Genomic DNA, 21,635 nt, shown 5'->3' on the forward strand with positions numbered 1-21,635 from the left:
TCCATGGGCATACCAGGCATCATGGTAACTAGTCATGTGCCAAGGTCAAAGAGGGTAGGGAAGGGGAGGGGCATCCTGCCCCTTCCACTCCTTCAAATTTTGCATGAAGCACCATCCACCATAAGTACCCGCACTCTGCAGCCAAGGAAGATAACATATCTGAACTGCTGAAAAATTTATAAACTGTATTTGCATTATTGACTTCCAAAACTTTTTTCAACAACTGGCTCATTAGCAAATTGGTAACACTGATCTGAAGCTGTAGATCATTTGTCATGGAATATTGGAATAGATCCATGTTTCTCTATAAATATTTAAAAATGAACATTTGCTTGTAAAATATAAATAATGAAACAGAAATTAGTAATTGTTGGAAACGAGTTTTACCTTAAATGATGGGTCTTTGTGCCTTCAAGGAATACAAAATCGAATTTTGGTAGAAATTTCGCTTATATTACATTAAATACATAATTTTATGAGTTATGCAGAAAATTCATATGTGGCAATATTTAATTTGTGCTTGCAAAGTGTGAGAAATCGCACAGTACGTGGTAAGTCACTTTCCTGAGATATTAACTCTGACATTACCTTTGATAATCTCATATCTCTCACTATTAATGTGTTTATGAGGTGTCTACAAGCAATACATGTTCTTCTGTTGTCTAAGTAATATTTGGTAATAAAACACCTTATTCCTTCCCTAATAAGACAACTATGTTGTACATCTGTTTGTGGTGGTGTAGTTGCTTACTCATTTTTATTTTCCTGAGCAATGCATTAGCTTTACTGCTCCTACATTGGTGCTTGAGAACATTTTACATGCAGGAATATATTCTGTGAGGTTGTGTTATGACTTACATCAAAAGTGTACCTGATTAGTTATACAGTATGTCTGTTTACCTGCTTAAATAACATGTATTTTGCTTCAGTTATAAGCCTGGCCAGGTCAGTTTTATGACATGGAGTTATTAGATGTACATTCTCAAAAGGAGGTGTTATTAGTATTGGGGTAAATAATTTAATTTTTGGGCTCTAATTTGATGAATATGTGTATATATGGAAATTAACTTGTGCCTTTTTTTGTTTGTTTTGAGACACATGTAACATCACATTAATTGATTTAAGTCTTCCAGTGTTTCTTATGCATTAACCTCAACTATCAATTTAAGTATCGTACTTCTTTCCCTGCCTGCGTATTTATCTGATATTTTAGAATTTTTTCAACATTTTAGATGTGGTAAATAATTAATTTGCGACTCTCTTGTGTTTTACCTCCATAGGTCTAGCTGAAAGATGCTGTTATTGCACATAACGTTTAGTAGACTTATGTCATTTGTAATAACATAAGTAACTGGCAATTAGTAGCAGTGTTTATAATTTTTCAAGTGACTAACACAGTACATTATCTATGTCCCTCCTAAAATGGTGCCAGAGAGCAATTTTATTATGGAAATATTTTATTTGGGGGTGTTTTGTGAGTAGGCCTAATTAGTTACAGTCAGTCTTGCATACTTATCTAACTGCAGTTGTAAGCCTAGTCAGGTTGTTAGGCTTAACTTCTAAAATGTCAGCTATTATTTGGTGTTTAAATCTAGTTTGGGGGTATAGGCCTATACTTTTGAATTTTGGGCACTAATTTGGTGAATATGTATATGTGTGGAGATTAAATCACACTTTCTTTTACACTGCAGACATATTTTTGCAGTACTGTAACATCTCATAAATTGATATTAGTCCCAGCGTTTCCCATGTGTCAACCTCATGTAGCTGTATAGATATTGCACTTTTAGCAATGCCAACATAGTTTTCAGACATTTTCGAATTTTTTCAACGTATTAGATGTGGAATGTGAAACATTTGCGACGTTGTTACGTTTTTTAACCACGCAGCAATCTATTGGTGACAATACGAAATTGTGTTATAAAGATCGAACTTCCTCAATCTTCTGGAGGTGCTAAGCACTCGTTTCCTACAATGCAGCCATTTGGTGGTGACAGGAGAAAGCAGGATCTCAGAACGGACTTGATTTTATTAAGTTTTAAGGCTTGTGGGATAGTATTTAAGATAAAATCGAATTTTAACAAATACAGATTCTTGTTTCATTTTTTCTATTTTATAAACAAAAGTTTTTAATTATGTATAGAGAAATATGCAGTCTTCTTGTTCCAATATTCCATGATGAATTATATATATTGTAGCTTCAAATCAAAGTTACCAATTTTACTGGTGAGCCAATCCTTAAACAAATATTTGGAAGTCAGTGACGCAAATTTAATTGACAAGTTTTTCAGCAGTTCAGGTATTTTATAATATCTGGCAGCAGAGAGTGGGTGTTTTGGGCAGGAGGTGCTTCATGCAAAATTTACAGGAGAGTAGGGTTGGGAGGTAGGAGTGCCTCCCCTCTACCTTCCCCATCCCGATCCCAGTATGTGGCATGATGTCATGAGTGCCAGTATGGCCTTGGAGATAAGGAAGTGTTGATACTGCTGTTAGCGACATATAACATGCACAGTTGTCCCACCTGTGGAATGACACTGCAGATAAGTAAGCTCTGATGCTGATGTCAGCGAGTTCCTGGCTCATATGTCCACTGCCCTATTACTTGCCTTTCCATTTTTCAAAAAATCGTACAGCGTGATTCCTTGAGGAGTGTTCTTGTTTCATGATATGAACATACAAAATAGATTTCCAAATACAAAGCGATATATAGAGTCTAAAGGCTATGATTAATTACCTAAAAGGACAAAATTTCTAAGGTAATTAGTTCTTTTCTGTCTACAGGATGAATCCGAAATCCACAGAAATAATTTTAGATGTTGTTCTGAGATTTTTCTTAGTTTAAGTGTAAATACATTAAAAATGAGGGTGCTCAATGAGTAATCGAGAGAAGCATTTTGGGAATTTCTAGGAGAAAAAAAATTCAGGCAAATAATGTTGTGTAAGACGTGTATACGCCTATAATTAAAAGGATAATGAGGTGCATGGGACATGTAGCTAGGTGATGAATGATAGATGAACCAAGGAAGTTCTGTTCTGGATTCTAAGAGCAACTAAAGAACAGAGACTTCAACCTAACAGTTAGTTGGTAGGTGATCGGTGGGTTGATTGATTTGGGGGAGGGGACCAAACAGCAAGGTCTTCGGTCCCATAGGGTGGGGAAGGAAGCTGGCTGTGCCCATCTATGCAGATGACTAGATCGCATCTGGCCAAACGTGGGAGTGTAGATCTGGAGACAGCATTGCTTGTAAACGTCTGGATAGCATTTCACATTCCATACATATTCATACATTAAAGGAAACGGTAAGGCCACACTAAGAAAACGGTAAGGCCACACTAAGAAAACGGTAAGGGATTCCAAATTATCGACTTCCCTCAGTCCCCACCCGCAACCCAATGCCATCGACATCCATAGATCAACATATAGTAGTGAAGAGATTTTTGTTCCTTTTCTCCCTCTCGAAACACTATAGTCACAAAGACGATTTACTGCCTATTCTCAGAAATATATAAGCGCAGTTTTCAGACATTATTATAAAAACGTCTAGTAAAATCATAAAATCACTGTTTCACATTTTTAATTGAAAGAAATGGTAATTTATTTGTGTCGTATCCTGTGAATATTATTTATCTGGCGTTTTACAGTGATTAGACATGAATACATGTTGCATTTCCCTCTCAGAGGTCGTCAGCGTAAGGCTGCAATGGCACATTCTCATTCCAGAAATCCATCCGCTCTCCATCCTTGTTATGGGCGACAGTAAAGTTGTCCTGCATCAGCATGTAGCTGCGGGTTTCATTGTTATAGGATTCCCATATTACAGGGTCCGCCTCGGGAGTGGGATTCCTGTGAGAAAACGTATACATGTATTTATAAGGATCATAACTGTTATATAGTGGATTTTTTTCTGAGCACAGATCAAATGTTTGGCTTTTTTCTTGGACTTCATAAGCCAGTAACCAATGTCTGTTGTACCTGTCTACAGGATTATCTAAAATTTAGCAAATAGCGATAGGGATACTGAACATACTGTGTACATACCCATACTTGGTGAAATTAGTCCAGTACCGAAGCATATTCCTGCGTATACGATCTTCTTCAGATTCTGGATCCAAGTTATATTCGGTATCTTTCCTCAGGAACAGGAATGGTAACTCACCTGAATGGGATACACCTGGAACAAGGGATTATTTACTATTTTCAGTTTTAAGGTATTCTGGAAGGGTTATTCATCTACATGAACAATTAAATCTATACTCCATAAGCCACCGTACAGTGTGAGGCAGAGGGTACTTTGTGTATTACTGTCACTTCCTCCCTTTCGTGTTGTAGTGGCGAATGGTGTATGTGAACGAAGACAGATTGCTGGTATACACTTACGTCCATGGGAGCTCGTAACTCTCAATTTTATCGTCCGGTCTTATCGTGAGATATATGTGAGACCAATCAATAGATTGATCGATACTTCTCAGACTGTATGCTGTTGGAATTTTAACAGTACACAATAATGTGATACACAATGCCTCTGTTGTAGCATCTGCAACTGGAGTTAGATGAACACATCAGTGACGCCTTCACTTTTACTAAACGAACCTGTAACGAAACGTGCTGTTTTTCTTTGGCTTGTTTCTATATTCTCAATCAATATTACCTGGCGAGGATACCAGACTGACGAGCAATATAGAAGCATCGGATGAATGAGGGTTTCGTAAGCTACTTTCTTTGTAAATGGCGTGCACTTCCTGAGGATTCTTCCAATGAATCTTAGTCTAGCTTCTGCCTTATCTGCTATTAACTTTATGTGGTTATTCCACTTTAAATCATACCGTATGCATACTCCTAGATATTTTACAGATGTGGTTACTCTGCAATCGTGGAATTGCAGAGTACTGACTCCTTCTGCCTACTCATCCACATTGTATAACATTTATTTATTGATGTTGAGAGTCAACCCTAAATCCAAGCATCAAGTGTCGATCCTCTGAAGGCGTCTCTAAATTTCGTTACAATTTTCAGGCATTACAACTTCTCTGTATACAATAGCATCATTTGCTAACAGCCTTACGGAGCTCTGCTATTATCCACTATGTCATTTATTTTAATACCTTTTCTGATGTCTTGACCACACTTTTTATTATTTTCAAAATCACCTTACATGTCTTATTTTCAAAGGCTATGAAATACAACATAAAACCGGTATCAGAAGATATGAAAATTCGTCACATTTCACCATTGATTAGAGACATAAAGGAATAGCGTATGGTTTTACAGCTTACCAGTGTTATGTGAATCATGTAAAATTGTTCATTAGATACATTGTATCTCGACAACATTCTCAATCAAGAGAAAAGTGCTTACTGCTACCAAGGGACAAACTGAAAGTTAAGTGGACTAAATAATTAAGTGGCTCTGGATATGTGGTGTATGCTGCATTTGTTTGTTAACAACTGCACTTCCATCGTTACATCACGTAAAACAATTCCACCACTAGACAATTCATGGAAGATACTATAACAATGTTTTACAAAAGGTATCTATATACAAAACAATGGATTAAAGGTTTTCTGAGTGGTGGAAAATAATACATTGGAAGAGTACACTCAGTGGTCCTGGGGTGCATGGGGGACAACTATCTCATCATCATCATCATCGTCATCATCATCACTATCATTATCTCAGCCTTTCCCCACATCATGTGGGGTTGGTGTTGCTTTGCTGCATCCTTCTCTTCCATAAATGCCTATCCAGTGGTTCTTCTCTGAGCCATCCTTTCTCCCATAGGTCCCCTGCTATCTTGTCTTTACATCTCAGTTTCATTTTTCCTCTTCTCCTTGATCCTTCGATTCCTAGGTCTTCAACTCTTGTCCCCATGTGGTACTCCCCTCTTCTCTGCGCACGTCCATACAATCTTAGCCAACTTTCTTGGATCTTATCCCCCATGGGCCGAATTTTCACTGTTCCCCTGATGTACTCATTCCTTAGTCTATCCTTTCATGTCACCCCATTCATCCACCTCAACATTCCCATTTCTACCACTGCCATCTTTTTCTCTTGGTCTTTTGTAATTGGCCAAGTTTCTGCACTATACAGCATCACAGGCCTCACCACAGACTTGTAAAGCTTTCCTTTCATTCTGCAGCTAACCTTCTTATCACACAGTACTCTGTTCAGTTTCTTCCAGTTCATTCATCCACTATTTATCCTGCCCTCTATTTCGGCCTCCAGTCCTCCTTCACTTTGCATGTAAGAGCCTAGGTATTTAAATTTCTTGACCAGCGTCAGTTGTTTTCCTTGCAGGTTAATATATAGATCTTTGGCATCCTTTGTACACATTTACTCTGTTTTCACCATGCTAATTCTCATTCTCCTTTCCTCTAGAGCTTTTCTCCACTGTTCAAGTTTGTCTTGAAGTGTCTCCTGGCTAGGTTCACAGATTACATCACTGGCAAACATCATGCTCGAAGGTGCCTCTTTGTTCACATCTTTGACTAATACATCCATGACAAGGTCAAAGGGATATGGGCTGAGAGCAGATCCTTGATGTAGTCCTACTCTCACTGGAAATGCCTTTGTTGCATCTGCACTGCTTCTGACTTATGTCATTGCACCTTCACACATGTCGCCTACCACCGTGATATATTTTTCTGTCAGGCATTTACTTCTCAGACATCTCCATATCTCTTGCTTCAGCACTCTGTCATATGCTTTCTCAAGATCAATGAAGGCCATATGCAGTTTGGCTTGTACCTCTCTGTGCCTCTCTATCAGTTGCCTTAGTGCAAATAGAGTGTTGGTTGTTCCTCTTCCTGGCATAAATCCAAACTGTTTTTCACATACTTCACTTTCTAGACGCAACATCTTCTCAATTATCCTTTTCCAGATCTTCATTGTGTGGGGCATGGGTTTTATCCCTCTATAACTGCCACAGTTTTGGATATTCCCTTTCTCCTTAAATATGGGAACCTGTATACTGCTTCTCCGGCCACGAGGCATTCTTCCCCCTTTCCAGATCTTCTGCATTAGATCTCAGAGAATATCAGTTCCCTGTCCTCCCAGACTTTTCTATGCTTCTATTGGGATTTGGTCTGCCCCTAGGGCCTTCTCATTTTTGATTTTCTTCATTGCATGTTCGACTTCTTCCCTATTTATACTTTGGGTCATTCCTTCATTTATATTTCCATCCTCATACTTCTCTCATACATTTTCCTCATTCAATAGCCTTTCGAAGTACTCCCACCACCTATTCAGGATTTTCTCAAGGTCGTGTAATACTACACCTGATTCATCCTTTATCTGCCTCATTGATGTTATGTCCTTGGTAGCCTTATCTCTTGCTTTAGCGATCTGTAGGAGTTGCCTGCTGTCCTGTCTATTAACAAACAATATTTCCTTTTTTTCATACATAGTGGTTTGTGAATAAATTACTAGAGCCATTACAAGTTCATAGAAAAACATTTCATAAGAATTTACAATGTCTAGAAATACCAGTCGGGGCACATAGCATTCATTTATAAGAAACAGGTGGCACCCATGCATTCTATTTCCACCAGAACCACATACATCAGTTCCATCAATAGCACATGCCAACCATGCCAGACTGCCTTATCGACATTCCTTAACCCCGAACTTCAGTTTAATTAAAGCATCATCCAAAATGCAGTCATGTAAAAGCTAGTGCAATATTATGTACATTGTGTACAGTAATGGTCCTATGGCACATCGTGGGGTACACACAAGGATACTTTTATGTGTGAAGATTTTTGTATGTTAAACAAGATTTGCTGTTCATAGAGCATTACAACAAACTGAATTGTGATGCTACAGAGATTTTGAAACAACATTATAAGTTCAAATTACAAAATGAATTTAAAATGAAAATTTTAAATTTGATACTAAATTTCACAGCCAATGCAGATTTTGTACAGTTTTGCATTCGGCGTCAAACATGAGGTTTTTTTAGTAATGCCCATAATCTTTAATGGTAGTGACGATTACTATTGATATTATACCTCTTTGTTGGGGTACTGAGTAATTTGGTCGTCGATAAAAAATTCTCACATTTTTAGACGTGATTTTACAACTACAAAACACAATCTACATCGACCAAAAGTTAAGACTTCTTTTAAAAAAAGTGAGTGAGATGAAAATAATGGAGTTTCTGGTGCTCTTTGTCGAATTTTTCATGTTTTTGTGTATGTTATTTGCGATGAAAAATGTAGGTGAACCTATGCTCATTGAAATGGTGAGTTGACAGTGACATTATTTAAGAGTATGTATTCGTGTGGAAGGAGCAGGGCTAAACCCTGTTAATGGCGCCCTGAATTAAGTTTTCTGAGGTGGCCTAGACGATATGAAGAGAAAATACCAACTTATCTAATTCGAGTTTGTGCTCTGTATCTTATGACTTTGTCCCAATATCGATCTGGAGTTCGACCTCGACATTGGTCTCGACCTGGACATCGGCCTCGACGTTGATCTCGACTTGGACTTCGACCTCGACCTCTATGGAACGTCAAAAACTAATTTTCTGTTTATGTCTCTTAGTTTGAACAGCTGCACAATAGTCCGGTTGCAAGAAGAATACAACCCCAACCTAGGTAATTTCAGGGAAAAAACAACTTTCTAGAGGGCTAACATAGATCAAAGCCAGATAAGATTGTCGTCCAAGATAAGCATGTGAGGCTAGGTCTAATGTCTGTGATGAATCTGCAAAGATAAGTCATACATGTTCAGGCATTAAATAAGCTGTTTATTTGAGGGATGAGATTAATGAAAAACCCACACTATTTAAAAGATGCACCAAATCCACAACTTTGAAGTTCCATCAAAGAAATTTTGTACCAAGCTTTATATATATTTTTATCGAATTAAAAAAAAATTTTTCGAAAAAACAATACATGTACCTTTCTCTGAGAAACTATTCAAGAGATTTCTACAAAATTTTCTCTGTTTAATCTCTTTGCATATAGTAAGCTTCTGTCATATGGTTTCTTGAATATATCGAATAGAAGAATTTTAATAATTTCCTAATTATAATTCTGTAAGTACAATATAAAATTAATGCAAAATTCCAGACACTTTGCCCCATACCTTAGCCTACACTCATATTTGCAAAGTCTGACATTTATTGGGTTTACAGAAACCAATGTATAAAATTTTGTAATTCTACCCTTCATAGATTCTGAGAAAAAGTGACATAACTTAATAAAACATAATTTTTAAGAAATGCAATTTAAAGTTTAACCTAATATATTTTCTTATGTCACATCTTGAGAATGCCCCAGAGTTGTGCCCTGTGTCCTTTTCCATGTCAAAGCTTCTCTTCTGGTTTCTTGTTTCTACCCTGTTTCCTTTGCAGATATTCAACTGGCTTTTCTGCTGCAGAGAGGCATTATAATTTATTTCTTCAAGATGTCTTGGATGAAATTTATGAGCATAAAGCCCATTCTCTCTAGTACCTACATCTTCCCTACGTTCCCACCACTAAATACAAGAACTGGATCATAAGTTGCAATTCTGACACTTGTAACAGATGAAAAAGTATGATTTCAGGAAATCGTTTCGATTTAAGTGAATTTAGAGGTCGGCCGCAGTGGCTGTGCGTTTCTAGGTGCTTCAGTCCAGAACTGCGTGACTGCTATGGTCGCAGGTTCGTTTCCTGCCTCAGGCATGGGTGTGTGTGATGTCTTTAGGTTAGTTAGGTTTAAGTAGTTCTAAGTTCTAGGGGACTGATGACCTCAGATGTTAAGTCCCATAGTGCTCAGAGCCATTTTTTTTAATTTAGAGATTCATTTGGATTCTGGGTTTAGCTATGACAATTTTTTTTTAAGTTCAGAATCGACCATAAATCTGTAAGTTGGCTTGACAACATCTATGATTCAATTTGGAAGCCTCTTCTTGTGAAAGTAGGGGTTGGTATCCCTCTGAAAGCATAGGTATTTACACCAACTAATGTGATACATATGATGAAATGAAATGTTCATCTGTTGACATCATGTGGAGATATGTAGCTCATACTTCAGATTAGCTAGTTTTCTATATACTCTTTGTGACCATGAAAAAAACTGAATTCTCCTTTAGTAGCACACAGAAAAAAAAGAATTGCTTCTTCATAAACAAAGCAGCTGATTTCTTATTGTTTCTAAGCTATGGAACAGAGTCACAGATTATCTGTAAAATCAAAGAGTATATGTCACAGCCTTGCAGATGTATCCCATTCATGTTTCCTTGAAAGTAATCTATGGAACCGTTAGTCACCAAGGTAGTAGTGAAGTGTTGCTTCAAAAAGTGGGCGTTACAGGGAGGTCATGTCACACATTTAATTATTTATCAGGCACTTTGGGTGCGATTTCATCATTGAAAATTTGGGAATGTATTGTCCATGAGTCCCAATAAATGAAAAAAGATTGAGAATTGATATTTTCTGTCAATTTAATGAACATACACCTAGAAGTAAAACTGGTGACAGGCTCACTCGATGTTTAAGAGGAAACTGATATCAGAATTTCTGAAATAACGAAGGTTTCACAGCATAGGTGAGTTACAATTCGATGGCTTTTCAGTTCAAACAGAAGCACCATCGTGAGCAGACCACTCACAATTATAAAATCTCTCAAGTCATGCATCCTATATACGCATTTACAGTCTAAATGAACTACATCTCGTGCAAGCTTTTGAACAAGAATGACTCAGTGTTTCCGTGAGCGTTCATACTAGACAGTCAGTGAGCACAAATATGCATGACTACTCAGTGTATTTATTTCACTTTGGGGATCGTCGAGTTTGCTCTTGTATGATAACCATGTCGGGATTTTTGTGGCGCAGTAGTTAGCACACTGGACTCGCATTCAGGAGGATGATGGCTCAATCCCACGTCCGGCCATCTTGATTTAGGTTTTTCGCGATTTTCCTAAATCGCTTCAGATAAATGTCAGGATGGTTCTTTTGAAAGCGCACGACCGACTTCCTTCCCCATTCTTCCCTTGTCCAATGGGACCGATGATCTCATTGTTTGGTCCTTTCCCCCAAATCAATCAACCAACCATGTCGCCATTGTAGACTGGTACTGTATTTGTTTCTGTATTCGTAACCCTCTTACAGACCTGACGCGAGTGACACTGTTGAACATCACTATAAAGATGTTAACGCTGCCAGACATCTACATACAGTGTTTGAATTTCGAGGGCAGCACAACAAACAGCAAGAACGAACAGATTGCAAGAATCTCCTGACGTTTTATTACAACAGCTTATACTCTGAACGGTTTTATACGAAAGCTAGACTTACACTCTGTTACATAGGGGATCGTAAGTCAGTAATCATGTAGTTAAGTATAAAACAATATCTCTAAACGAGAGTGGCATTACAGACAAGGAAAGAGACTGAACTGCAGTGGCTTGCGTCATGTTCATAGACAAGATGGCCGCCGAGTGAGATCACAGGTATTTTCTTCGTCTGCTAAAAGAACTTCTTTAAGAAGAAGTAGTGTCAGATCTAAATTTTCTTTGTTTCGTATATTTGTTGGGGTGTCCATTCTTGTCACACAACTGAATATTAGCGTCCCAGCAGTGCTTATTCTTGAGAAAACTTCGTGTTATACGAAATCCCAACAATTGCGCCACAACCCGAAATTTTGTGTGACATAGACACAAAAAATTTTATTCAAGTTTTCTTGATATTACGAAATTCGTTTAAGAAAGACAGCTACTAGTTTCATCAGTGTCTATTGTCGCAATAAAAGTGTAACTAAACGTATTTAACTAACACATTTCGTATTGTTTACTAGTTAGACAGACACGATCTAGGCCTAAATTTTCTGAGTTACAAACGTTTGAAAACCTAACCAAACACGCTTGATAAGGTAAATTCTCTAAAAGCAAAGTAATTACTAATTCATTCTTCTGTCATTGTAACTCTATATCAGTACAAATACAGCAACAACCGCACGTAAGTCCTGTGTGTCGTTTTTTGTATACATACAGCTAATCTCGCGCCCTTGACAAATTTAAAACATTCTTTAAACTTAATTTTTCTTTTGAAACTGACCATGAGTGAGAAATGTGGGAGCTCTTATAAGGTAGTGAGTAGAGGGATTTGCTGCCAATCTTGTAGGAAATATTTTCACTGGGGCGAGGGGGGGATGCAGTGAGGAGAATGTTGAGAAACAGAAGAGGCTCTCCACTGGAACTGCAGAGCATGCAGTAGGAACAGGGCTAACTCATGTGATAGAGGACTTAGGGAATTTATGTGAGGACTTCACAAAAGAGGACCATGTAGAGATAGTGGGTGGGATGGGAAACAATTTGGATAGGGATAGCACATATGACATAGGTGGTAACCTCAAGAAGATAGCTTTCCTGACTGATGGAATCAATGTACACTTTGTTGAGCTGGGAACAGGAAAGGAAAATCTGTGCCCTTTAGGCACAGTTGGAGGAAGCAAGGAAGGAACTGATAAGTATCAAGGGACAGGGGGGGAGGAGGGTGGTTGGGAACTAGCAGGTGGTAGGAGGATAGGAAGAAAGAGAATGTGAGCCTATATATTTATCATCAACGCCAAAAACAGGAATCTACCACTGCCAGAGTTAAGTGGAGAAGAGCCTCAGTTAGAACGAGGAGCAAGAAATGTGTGGCACACTTCAACCGAGGCCAAGAAGCCTAGGAATATACAAAACGTTAGGAAGAAGAAGGTGCTGCTGCGAGGTAGTAGCCATGGGCGCGGTGTAGGCCCTCAGTTACAGGAAAGTTTAGGGTCGATGTACCAGGCCATCAGTATATTCAAGCCAAATGCAGCGCTAAGTCATGTGATAGAGGACTTAGGGTCCTTATGTAAGGACTTCACAAAAGAGGACCATGTAGAGATAGTGGGTGGGGGGGGGGAGGGAAACAGTTTGGGTAGGGATAGGACATATGACATAGGTGGTGACCTCGAGAAGATAGCTTCCCTGACTGATGGCATCGATGTACGCTTTGTTGAGCTGTTTCGGTGTCATGATCGATCACACCTTGATGGGTCTGTGAGGGGAATCAATATGGAGTTAGGGATGACTCGGAAGGCAGCCAACTTTACTCATTTTTCTCTGGTGGCTGTTGGGACTATCAACAGATAGGGTTCACTAGGCATGGCCTACACCTAAACAGGACTGGGAAGGGAAAACTGGCACAGCTGATTCATGAATGTATAGAGGGTGGACCTGTTGTTATGGGCAGGAGAAATTGGTCTTTTTTTAGGATAAATCCTGACAACAGCTTCTCCTGTCTAAAGAGTATCTCCAGCAGTTTAAAAAATACTGAAACAACTACTCAAAAGACAGATTTTAACACTTCAAATATCACATTTACCACATGTCACAAAGAAAAACAAACCATTGATAAGATACAATTATTAGAAGTTGAGCTTCAATCTTTGAACTGCACAGTAGTTTGTATTACTTAGGACTGGTGTAGAGACACAGAAATCCAACATGCAGTATTATCATTGAATGAAATGGCAAACTCTTACTGCAGAACTGCTTCAAGGGGCGGAGGATCACGCATTTATATCAGAAAAGGAACATAGTTCAAATTAAGACATGATCTCAGCAAAGTAAGTGAAGACAAACACTTTGAAATATCAGCTATTGAATTAACAGGGCTTGATATCACCAAGAAATTAATCATTTTGTGTTTGTGTGATCTAGCAGTGGTAGCGTGGACCCTTTTTTCAATAAATTATCAGAAGTTCTAGATAAAATCTCAAGTGCAAAGGTCAGCATAATTCTGTGTGGGGACATGAACATCAACACTAACATCATAAATGAATCCAGCAGTACCCTCATAAATATCCTTCAAAGTTTTGGCATGTCCCTATTGGTCAATAGTGCAACAAGGGTTACTAAAATGATTTCATCAGGAACTGACCGTGTGGCCAGAAATATGGAGAGGGAAAAATGTGATGTAGCTGTAAAAGACCTTGGACTATCAGACCATATATGTCAAATAACAACAGTAAAATCAGGCATTGAATCATTCCATAAACTAAAAGCCTACAAATGACATCTATCAGAAATCAAAATAAAAGATTTTTAAAAAAAAGTAGCAAAACAAAGCTGTGATGACATATACAGGGAACCCAATGTGAATAAGAAATTCTCTAAATTCTCCATATAATATAAATTGAACTTTGAAAAGGCATTTCCAAAAGTATACATGTCTGTATCAATTTCACACAAAACAGATGGATAACAGCAGGTATTAAGAAGTCCTCCCAAACACTTAAATGCTTCAGGTCCATAAAAAAGAGTCACAATGATTCAGAATTCTTAAATTTCTATGACAGATACTATATAGGAAGGTGCTGATTGCTGCAAAAAAAGTCATTTCATGACAAAATAATATATAATGCAGAGAATAAAAGCAAAGCAGTCTGGAATGTTATAAAAAAGGAAATGGAGAGAGGCAAAGAAATGCAGAATAACATACTGCTAAGGGAGGGGGATAATGTAATAATGATCCAAAATACTTGGCAAACCATGTAAATGAGCATTTTTCAAGTATTGGAGAGAAGTTACAGCAAAAATTCCTCTAAACAAATATAACACCTGTAAATAATGTTGCACTAAATACAATGATGTTACTTCCAACCACAGAGAATGAAGTCAACAAAACTGCTCAAAAACTAAAAAATAAAAAGTCAGTATGCTTAGATGAAGTACCACACATTGGTGTGTACTAAAACAATGCATAGAGATTATACAGGGCCCTTTAACAAATATAATAAATGAACCCTTCAAATCAAGGACATTTCCAGAGCAGTTAAAACAGGCGAGGGTTGTACCTTTGCTTAAGAAAGGTAATGCAGAAGACATAGCAAATTACCAGCCCATTTCCCTGCTGTCAAGTAATTATGAAAGACAGATTAATGAAGTACCTAAATAAATACAGTCTTTTAACTGAATCACAGTTTGGTTTCCGAAGTGACAAAAATACAGAATCAGCCATAATAGAATTTACAAAAGTTGTACTTGATGCTCTTGATAAAGATGAACGTGTCACAGGCATATTTTTTGATCTTTCTGTGGCCTTTGATACAGTTGACCACAAGATTCTATTAAATAAATTAGAAGCATTAGGACTAAGAGGGGTAGCTAATGACTGGTTTCGATCATACCTAGCAGATAGGGTACAAAGAGTAGAGATAAAACATACTTCAAATAGTATCTAAACATTCAGTAAAACACTTATAAGAACCAAAATACATTAATAAAGGCGTTTCGCAAGGTAGCATATTAGGACCAATACTATTCCTCATGTACATCAATGACTTTCCCAGTAGTGTTACTCATGGTGAAAAAATTCTCTTCACTGATGACAGAAATATTACAGTCACAGAGAAAACAAGAGAATTCCTCACAGAGAAAGCAAATGAAACTCTCAATGAAGTTTATGATTGGTCAATAAGCAATAAAGTGACATTGAACATAGAAAAACTAATCGCATGAATTTCCGTTTGAAGAGGAAAAATGACAATGTTAAATTAAATATAGATGGCACCTCTATAGACTGTGTCACAAATGCAAAATTTCTAGGAATGAATATTGATTCTCAGTTGAAGTGGTGTGAACACACAAAGGTACTTGCAAACAGAATGTCATCGGCATGCTATACCCTTAGAATCCTATCATCAGTGTGTAACATGCAGTGTCTTTTAGTTATACACTACTTATATGTACACTCAGTTCTTAACTATGGCTTTCTGTTTTGGGGAACAAATACACAAAATATGAACACAATTTATAAGCTTCAGGAAAGAGCCATTAGAATAATAACCAAAAATAGTAGTCGAGCTCATTGTAAAGATCTGTTCAAAACACTGGGGTTTTTAACTGCAACATGTGAATACATTTACCAGTCAGCTATACACATCAAAAATAGCATTGGTAACTACTGTACAAACAGCTCTGTCCGTGACCGTGGAACAAGAGCTAGACTCAACTAACATTTACCAAGAAAAAATAAACATAAAACTCAAAACAGCATTTTCTACCAAGAAATAAAACCGTACAATAACTTACCAAAAGAGGTTAAATAAATTGCAAAAATACACTTATTTAAATAGGTAGCTAAAAAGATTCCTGTTACAATACATTATATACATTGAAGGATTACTTAGATAAAACAATGTAGGGGTTTGGTAAGAAACAGTTATACAAATAAATAATAATAATTATTATAAAACACCCAACATACTACATAACACCCTCCCCCAAGTTATGCGTAGCACAACACTAACACCTCTTTCTCAGCTCAACATCTCACTCATTATAGAGGGATGCTGAGTAAGTTTTTCAGGATAGCAAATGGGAAGTTGTGTTACAGAAAATGGCCCAGAGTTCCCCAGTGTGTGTTTGTGTGTGTGTGTGTAGCAAGTCAACTGTTATGAAAAAATGTGTGTATAGTGTGTGCAGTGTCTGATAGTGAGATATGAGTGAACAGTGTGGCATTACATTGTTTAACAAGATATTTGTAAAAAAAAATGTTGTATTCTAGAAGGAAATGTAATGATTGTCTCTAACTAGAAGTCTGTAAATGTATCTGTATATGAATTAGCTTATTTTAAAATGGTCTAAACTTGTAAATACTTTGACATGTTCTACATCCTTGTAACAAGATATCTACAGATGAATAAAGCTACTACTACTACTACTACAAATGTTGAGAGAACATCACATGTGACGGCGACGATAGGATGAGATTTCAACACAAAGGCTCACATTGCAAGGATAACAATGGAGCTAAGATAGGAAAGCATACATCGATCATTTTCTTGCTCCTGACAGGTTTGGAATTTCCTACTCACTGAATTATATGTCACACAAAATTCTTTCTTTGCAACTGAAACTCACAATGAGTAGGAGATCATATAAGGTAACGATACTGAGGACATGTGAATTACAGACTGAATGACCGAAACGTATCAAGGCATACAAGGGCAGAACAAAACCTAATTAATTCCGAGAACAGCGGCTGCCTGTTCTCGACGGTATCCAAAAACTTTACTGGAAAACGATTAGGAACTTGCATATAATTTCGTGTGAGCGCCTCATGTGGGCAGAAATTCCTATCGCCAGCCGGAGGAAGACTTCTACCTGCCTCTGTGCCCTACAAAATATGTGAAACGTAAACTTGTGTATCATTTGTTCTGACTATAAGACAGCACAACACGACTATTGGAAACTCTAGACTGCAAGTGGGCATCCCGCAACCAGCGTGCTGGATCCAGCCTGCGATTTGTTGCAGTTCGGCTCGCGTAGAAATTTGTGCGAGTGAGAGCCAGATACTCGAATTGTACTCCGTCCAGGACGTATCTTTATATATTTACGACGACACACTGCTCGCTTCGGGTTTGCAGCTCATGTCACAGACCGGTGAACATTGTGCTTACTCCGTGTATGCCACTTCGCTGTCGCTGGATTTGAGCAATAGAGAGAAACACGTTTCCAGTATGAGCAGAAAGAACCTATGCCTACGCGATTAGTCACCAAAAGTATATTTGGACAAATATTTAAAAAATTCTTGTTAATGGTGTTTCTGGATCTTTACACACCAAATTTCAAACATTTGACTGACTTCCTTGCAGCCAAAAATTGCGAAGTTACACCTAATTCCTTGCCCCCGGGAATTACGTGTCTCACTGTTGTACTTCTTTTTCCTATCCTGTCTTGTATTAAATCAGTAAATAATTCTGTCTGTTGTGGACGTATTACAACACTGCTACTAATGAAACTGAAGGTAATTTATAGTGAATTAGCTGCTACTGGTTGCTTTTTACAAAATTCTGCAATTGAAGTTTTAAGACAGTAATTCTAAAACGTCATAAGGACGCAACGTTCACAGCACATAAATAAATGTAAACATCTGGAGATGAGGTGGACACAAAAAACGAATGCACTTTCAAAAATGAGTTTTTTGAGGCATAATTTCTTGGCGCTTCGTGAAAATGGTGCCATCACATCGATGCATTACTCGATAACATCATCGTACGGACGCTGTAGTTCTGACTTCATGCGCTAGGAGCGCTGCTGCCACATCAAGTGAGTGGCGGCCCGCACGCGTATGAATGTGATTCAGGCCCGCGGGTCACCAAAAGTTGCCCACGCCCGCTCTAGACCGTTAGAACTAGTCATGTATGCTCGTTTCCTTTACTTTTACAACACCTGCCTGAATATGTCAGTGCTTCATACGCCCATTTTGGATGACTGCAGCCAGACAAGTTACGAGACTGTCAAACACTATCTCTACTTCATCAGTTCCATAGTGTACGTATATCCCAGTGCCTCGCATCAGATATCAACTACTTCTCATCTGATCCAAATCGGAAAACAAGATCTCACTCATCTAAAACTATAGCTGTGTCCAGCCATAAAGGAAAAACATTCGTAAATTCCTTCTATGTCGCTGCTGCCCTTCTATGGAGCAAGTGCCGCACACAGATCATTTCAGACCCTTGTATCAGTCTCATAACTTTTTCTCAAAAGACATCAAATATAGCGAATGTGCCAAACATGAAGCACATATTCCCATCTTCTTCCAGCTATGCTTCTTTCCCTTTGCGGTTCTGTCAGTCTTCACCCCTGTCATCAGTTCTTCCGTTGCCCCATGTCCTGCCTCCCCCTCCCATTCTCTCACATCGTTTGCAGAATGTGTCCCCTGTCCAAACCTACCTCTTATTCTACTTAATATCAATTGCACTTTATATTACTATAGCTACAGCATTGAACCCAATATGAAATATATAATATGTCTGTCGTAATGACCATAATGTAAACTATGTAGAACACGTGGTTTGGTGTAAAAGAGGGTCCAATGGCCCATATATTGGCAGAATATGTAAATAAATATATAATGAATAAATATCATGCTGATTCATGTAGTGCATGCCTGCTACAACAGTAACGAATGTGTGTAATCGGCGGGCAGAAAAGAGTGGTTCCAAACTATACGTGGGTGTTATACCGTATAAAGTGTTCAGATTCTACTATTTCTGGTTAAGTACCACTACAAACTATCGTGAATTCGTGGCCGTATACGAATTAGACGATAGCAAAGTGATGGCAGTCTGGCACCCTCCATTGTTTAACAACAACTCAGACAAATCGCTCGATTATAACCTGGGGCGACGTCAGACGCGATAGGCGATCTCTGTTCATACGTGGTGAGGATAATCCAAGCAGATCAAATACATCAGGATAATTTTAGAGCAAATTTACGTTTCGTATTTCAGAAAGACATTTCGCGACGACATATTTTGAGGAATACGCTAGGCGTCTTAGAAAAATTACCTCCTCCTTCACCTGGAACGTCGCACATCAAACACGTTTCTGTTATGGTTAATTGGTAAATTGCTCGCCACTGTGTTCCATCACTGTTGTTGATGCTTTGTCGAATCGAACCCATTTCGCTTGGGGAAAGATTCCCCAGGAACAAATTCAGGCTCATTTTAATCTTATGCCTCGACATTTGCAACTCTGAGTTTAACAGGCTGGGGCTCACATCATACAGAATTCTTAAGTTGGAAGACAATTTTTAACCTTTCTTAGCCACGACAGAAAAGAGGAATGAGAATTCTCAAAAATCTATTATGCAGTCACATGATCAACAGCTGCTGCAAATTTTCCCATGAAACGACATCACAGTAACGCGCAGAAAGAAACTGAAGATTTAGGTGACAATTACAAATTAAAGGCGAGCTTTGTTGTTCTGCACATCAAGTAGCACTTAGTGCTACATTTTCAGGCATGGAACACATAAAGAAATGAATAGTTATATTGTTGAAGTCACACGCGGTACTCCACTGTCAGATGCAACACTTTTCGATGGGATTGAATAAAGAGTGTGGAGACTTTTATATTACAGAAAAGTACCGTTAGGCCCACGGAAAGGAAGATTAGAACATCGGTAAAGGATTGCAGACTGCCCACAGTTGCAAGGAAGGAAATAACTTATTTCTTATTTGATCAGATTGCATTTAAAAAGAAAATCGCATTGCAGAAAGGAAAAATTTTGTCGATCTGAGTCCAGTTCCCTAAGCTCACTGGTGTTAAAGAAAACACGAAGTTTGAAGAATTAATTGTGACCTTGAAGCAAGTACAAGGATAGTTTTCCGAACGTCTTGAGGACAATGCCAATATTTTACATCTGTTTTCGAACTGTTTTCGAAATCGTTTGCCGTTTCAGCTGAAAGCGACCCAGTGCATGCATAAATGTAACCGAATAATCTGCAATGTAATCCTGTTTTAAGGACAAATCCTTTTATGTGCAAAACTGTTCAGCACGTCTACATTGTTTTCCTCGTGTTGAGTTTCCATGTCTTCATACCGAGATTGCGAAAGTCCTTCGATATTTCGATCAATGTATGTGTGTGAAAGAGCTTTTTTGCGATTACGAAACTAATTATATTGTAACCTGAGTGCGAAAATGTGTGAAATTGTCTGCGTCTGTCGGTTGCCAATGGCCTGTACCAGGTAAAAATTATACAGGCTGTTCCAGAAATGTTGCAATAAATTTAGAGGGGTTGTAAAGGATGTCTTGAGGATGGAGCTGGCTGTTGCATAGAAAGCGCTTGTTTTCTATGAATTCCCAAAAACATGGAAGATTTTAGAGGTATCCAGGAGGAAAATAAACTGCAGATGGAAACCGTGTGTGTAACTGCCATGCAGCAAGGCAACCAAGCACTGCATTCATGGGAGACAAGGCCTTTCTGCGCAGCATCAGCTCCATGTTCTCCACTGGCGATTTTGGCAATCAGTCACCATCACTGAATATCAAACAACGTTCCTCCTACGACCCGTCAGCGTACTAAGTCACGTTTGCTGCCGAAGGGGTGGCCCGGTGTCAGGTGCTGGTGCATATAGCTCTGTAGCGTCGTTGGATGACGTTTCTGGACACGGTTTCCTATGCTCGAGTTGCTCCTGAAGACATGCTCTACAACACCTCGAAGCTTGTCGTAACAATTCCGTGGGCTCCCAGTATTAAGTCTTCAGCGCACCAAACACGAGGGCTATCCACAAAGTACATTACGTTTTCGTTTGTGTCCGTTAGGGGCGGGGCTAGCGCGGCCATCTTGGTGTCATGGTATTCCGCCGCTCAGTCGGCATCCTGCCGTGCTAGTGAGAGGTTCGTGCTGTACTCCGTTGAGTTACTGTGACAGTTTTAAATGTCAGCGTTAACTGTAAATGCCGCGAAGTGTGAAGTGCGTGCTGTAATAAGGTTTCTGACTGCAAAAAACTGTACACCGATAGAAATCTATCGGAAGCTTTGTGAAGTGTATGGGGACAACATAATCACTGAAAGTGCAGTGCATCAATGGGTCATAAAATTTAAAAATGGCCGAACTAACGTTCACGACGAAGAGCGAGGTGGAAGACCCAGCCGACTTAACGAAAAAGTCGATGCCGCGGTCCGTGAAAACCGTAATTTCACAGTAACGGAACTCTCTATGAGTTTTCCACAAATTTCACGAAGTTTGTTGCACGTAATCATTACCGAAAAGCTTGGTTACCACAAGTTTTGTGCAAGATGGATACCAAAAATCTTGACAGAGATTCACAAAAATCAGCGAATGGCTGCAGCGTTAACGTTTTTGGACGCTTACGAGAAA

The 21,635-nt window shown here is 38.6% G+C and overlaps 1 protein-coding gene across 1 annotated transcript in view; it reads right to left on the reverse strand.

Moving 5' to 3' along the window:
• Positions 1–3,571: 3,571 nt before the first annotated feature.
• Positions 3,572–21,635, reverse strand: part of LOC124789534 (cholinesterase-like) — a 58,963-nt gene continuing 40,899 nt past the window's right edge. Inside the window, exons 9-10 of the mRNA XM_047256930.1 lie at positions 4,040–4,172; positions 3,572–3,844 (exon numbers count right to left, since the gene is read on the reverse strand). Of these exons, the coding sequence (XP_047112886.1) occupies positions 3,676–3,844; positions 4,040–4,172 (302 nt within the window). The 3' untranslated portion in view covers positions 3,572–3,675. The remainder of the gene's footprint in view (positions 3,845–4,039; positions 4,173–21,635) is intronic.

The sequence above is a fragment of the Schistocerca piceifrons genome, chromosome 3 (assembly GCF_021461385.2).
Source record: "Schistocerca piceifrons isolate TAMUIC-IGC-003096 chromosome 3, iqSchPice1.1, whole genome shotgun sequence".
Classification (NCBI taxonomy): domain Eukaryota; kingdom Metazoa; phylum Arthropoda; class Insecta; order Orthoptera; family Acrididae; genus Schistocerca; species Schistocerca piceifrons.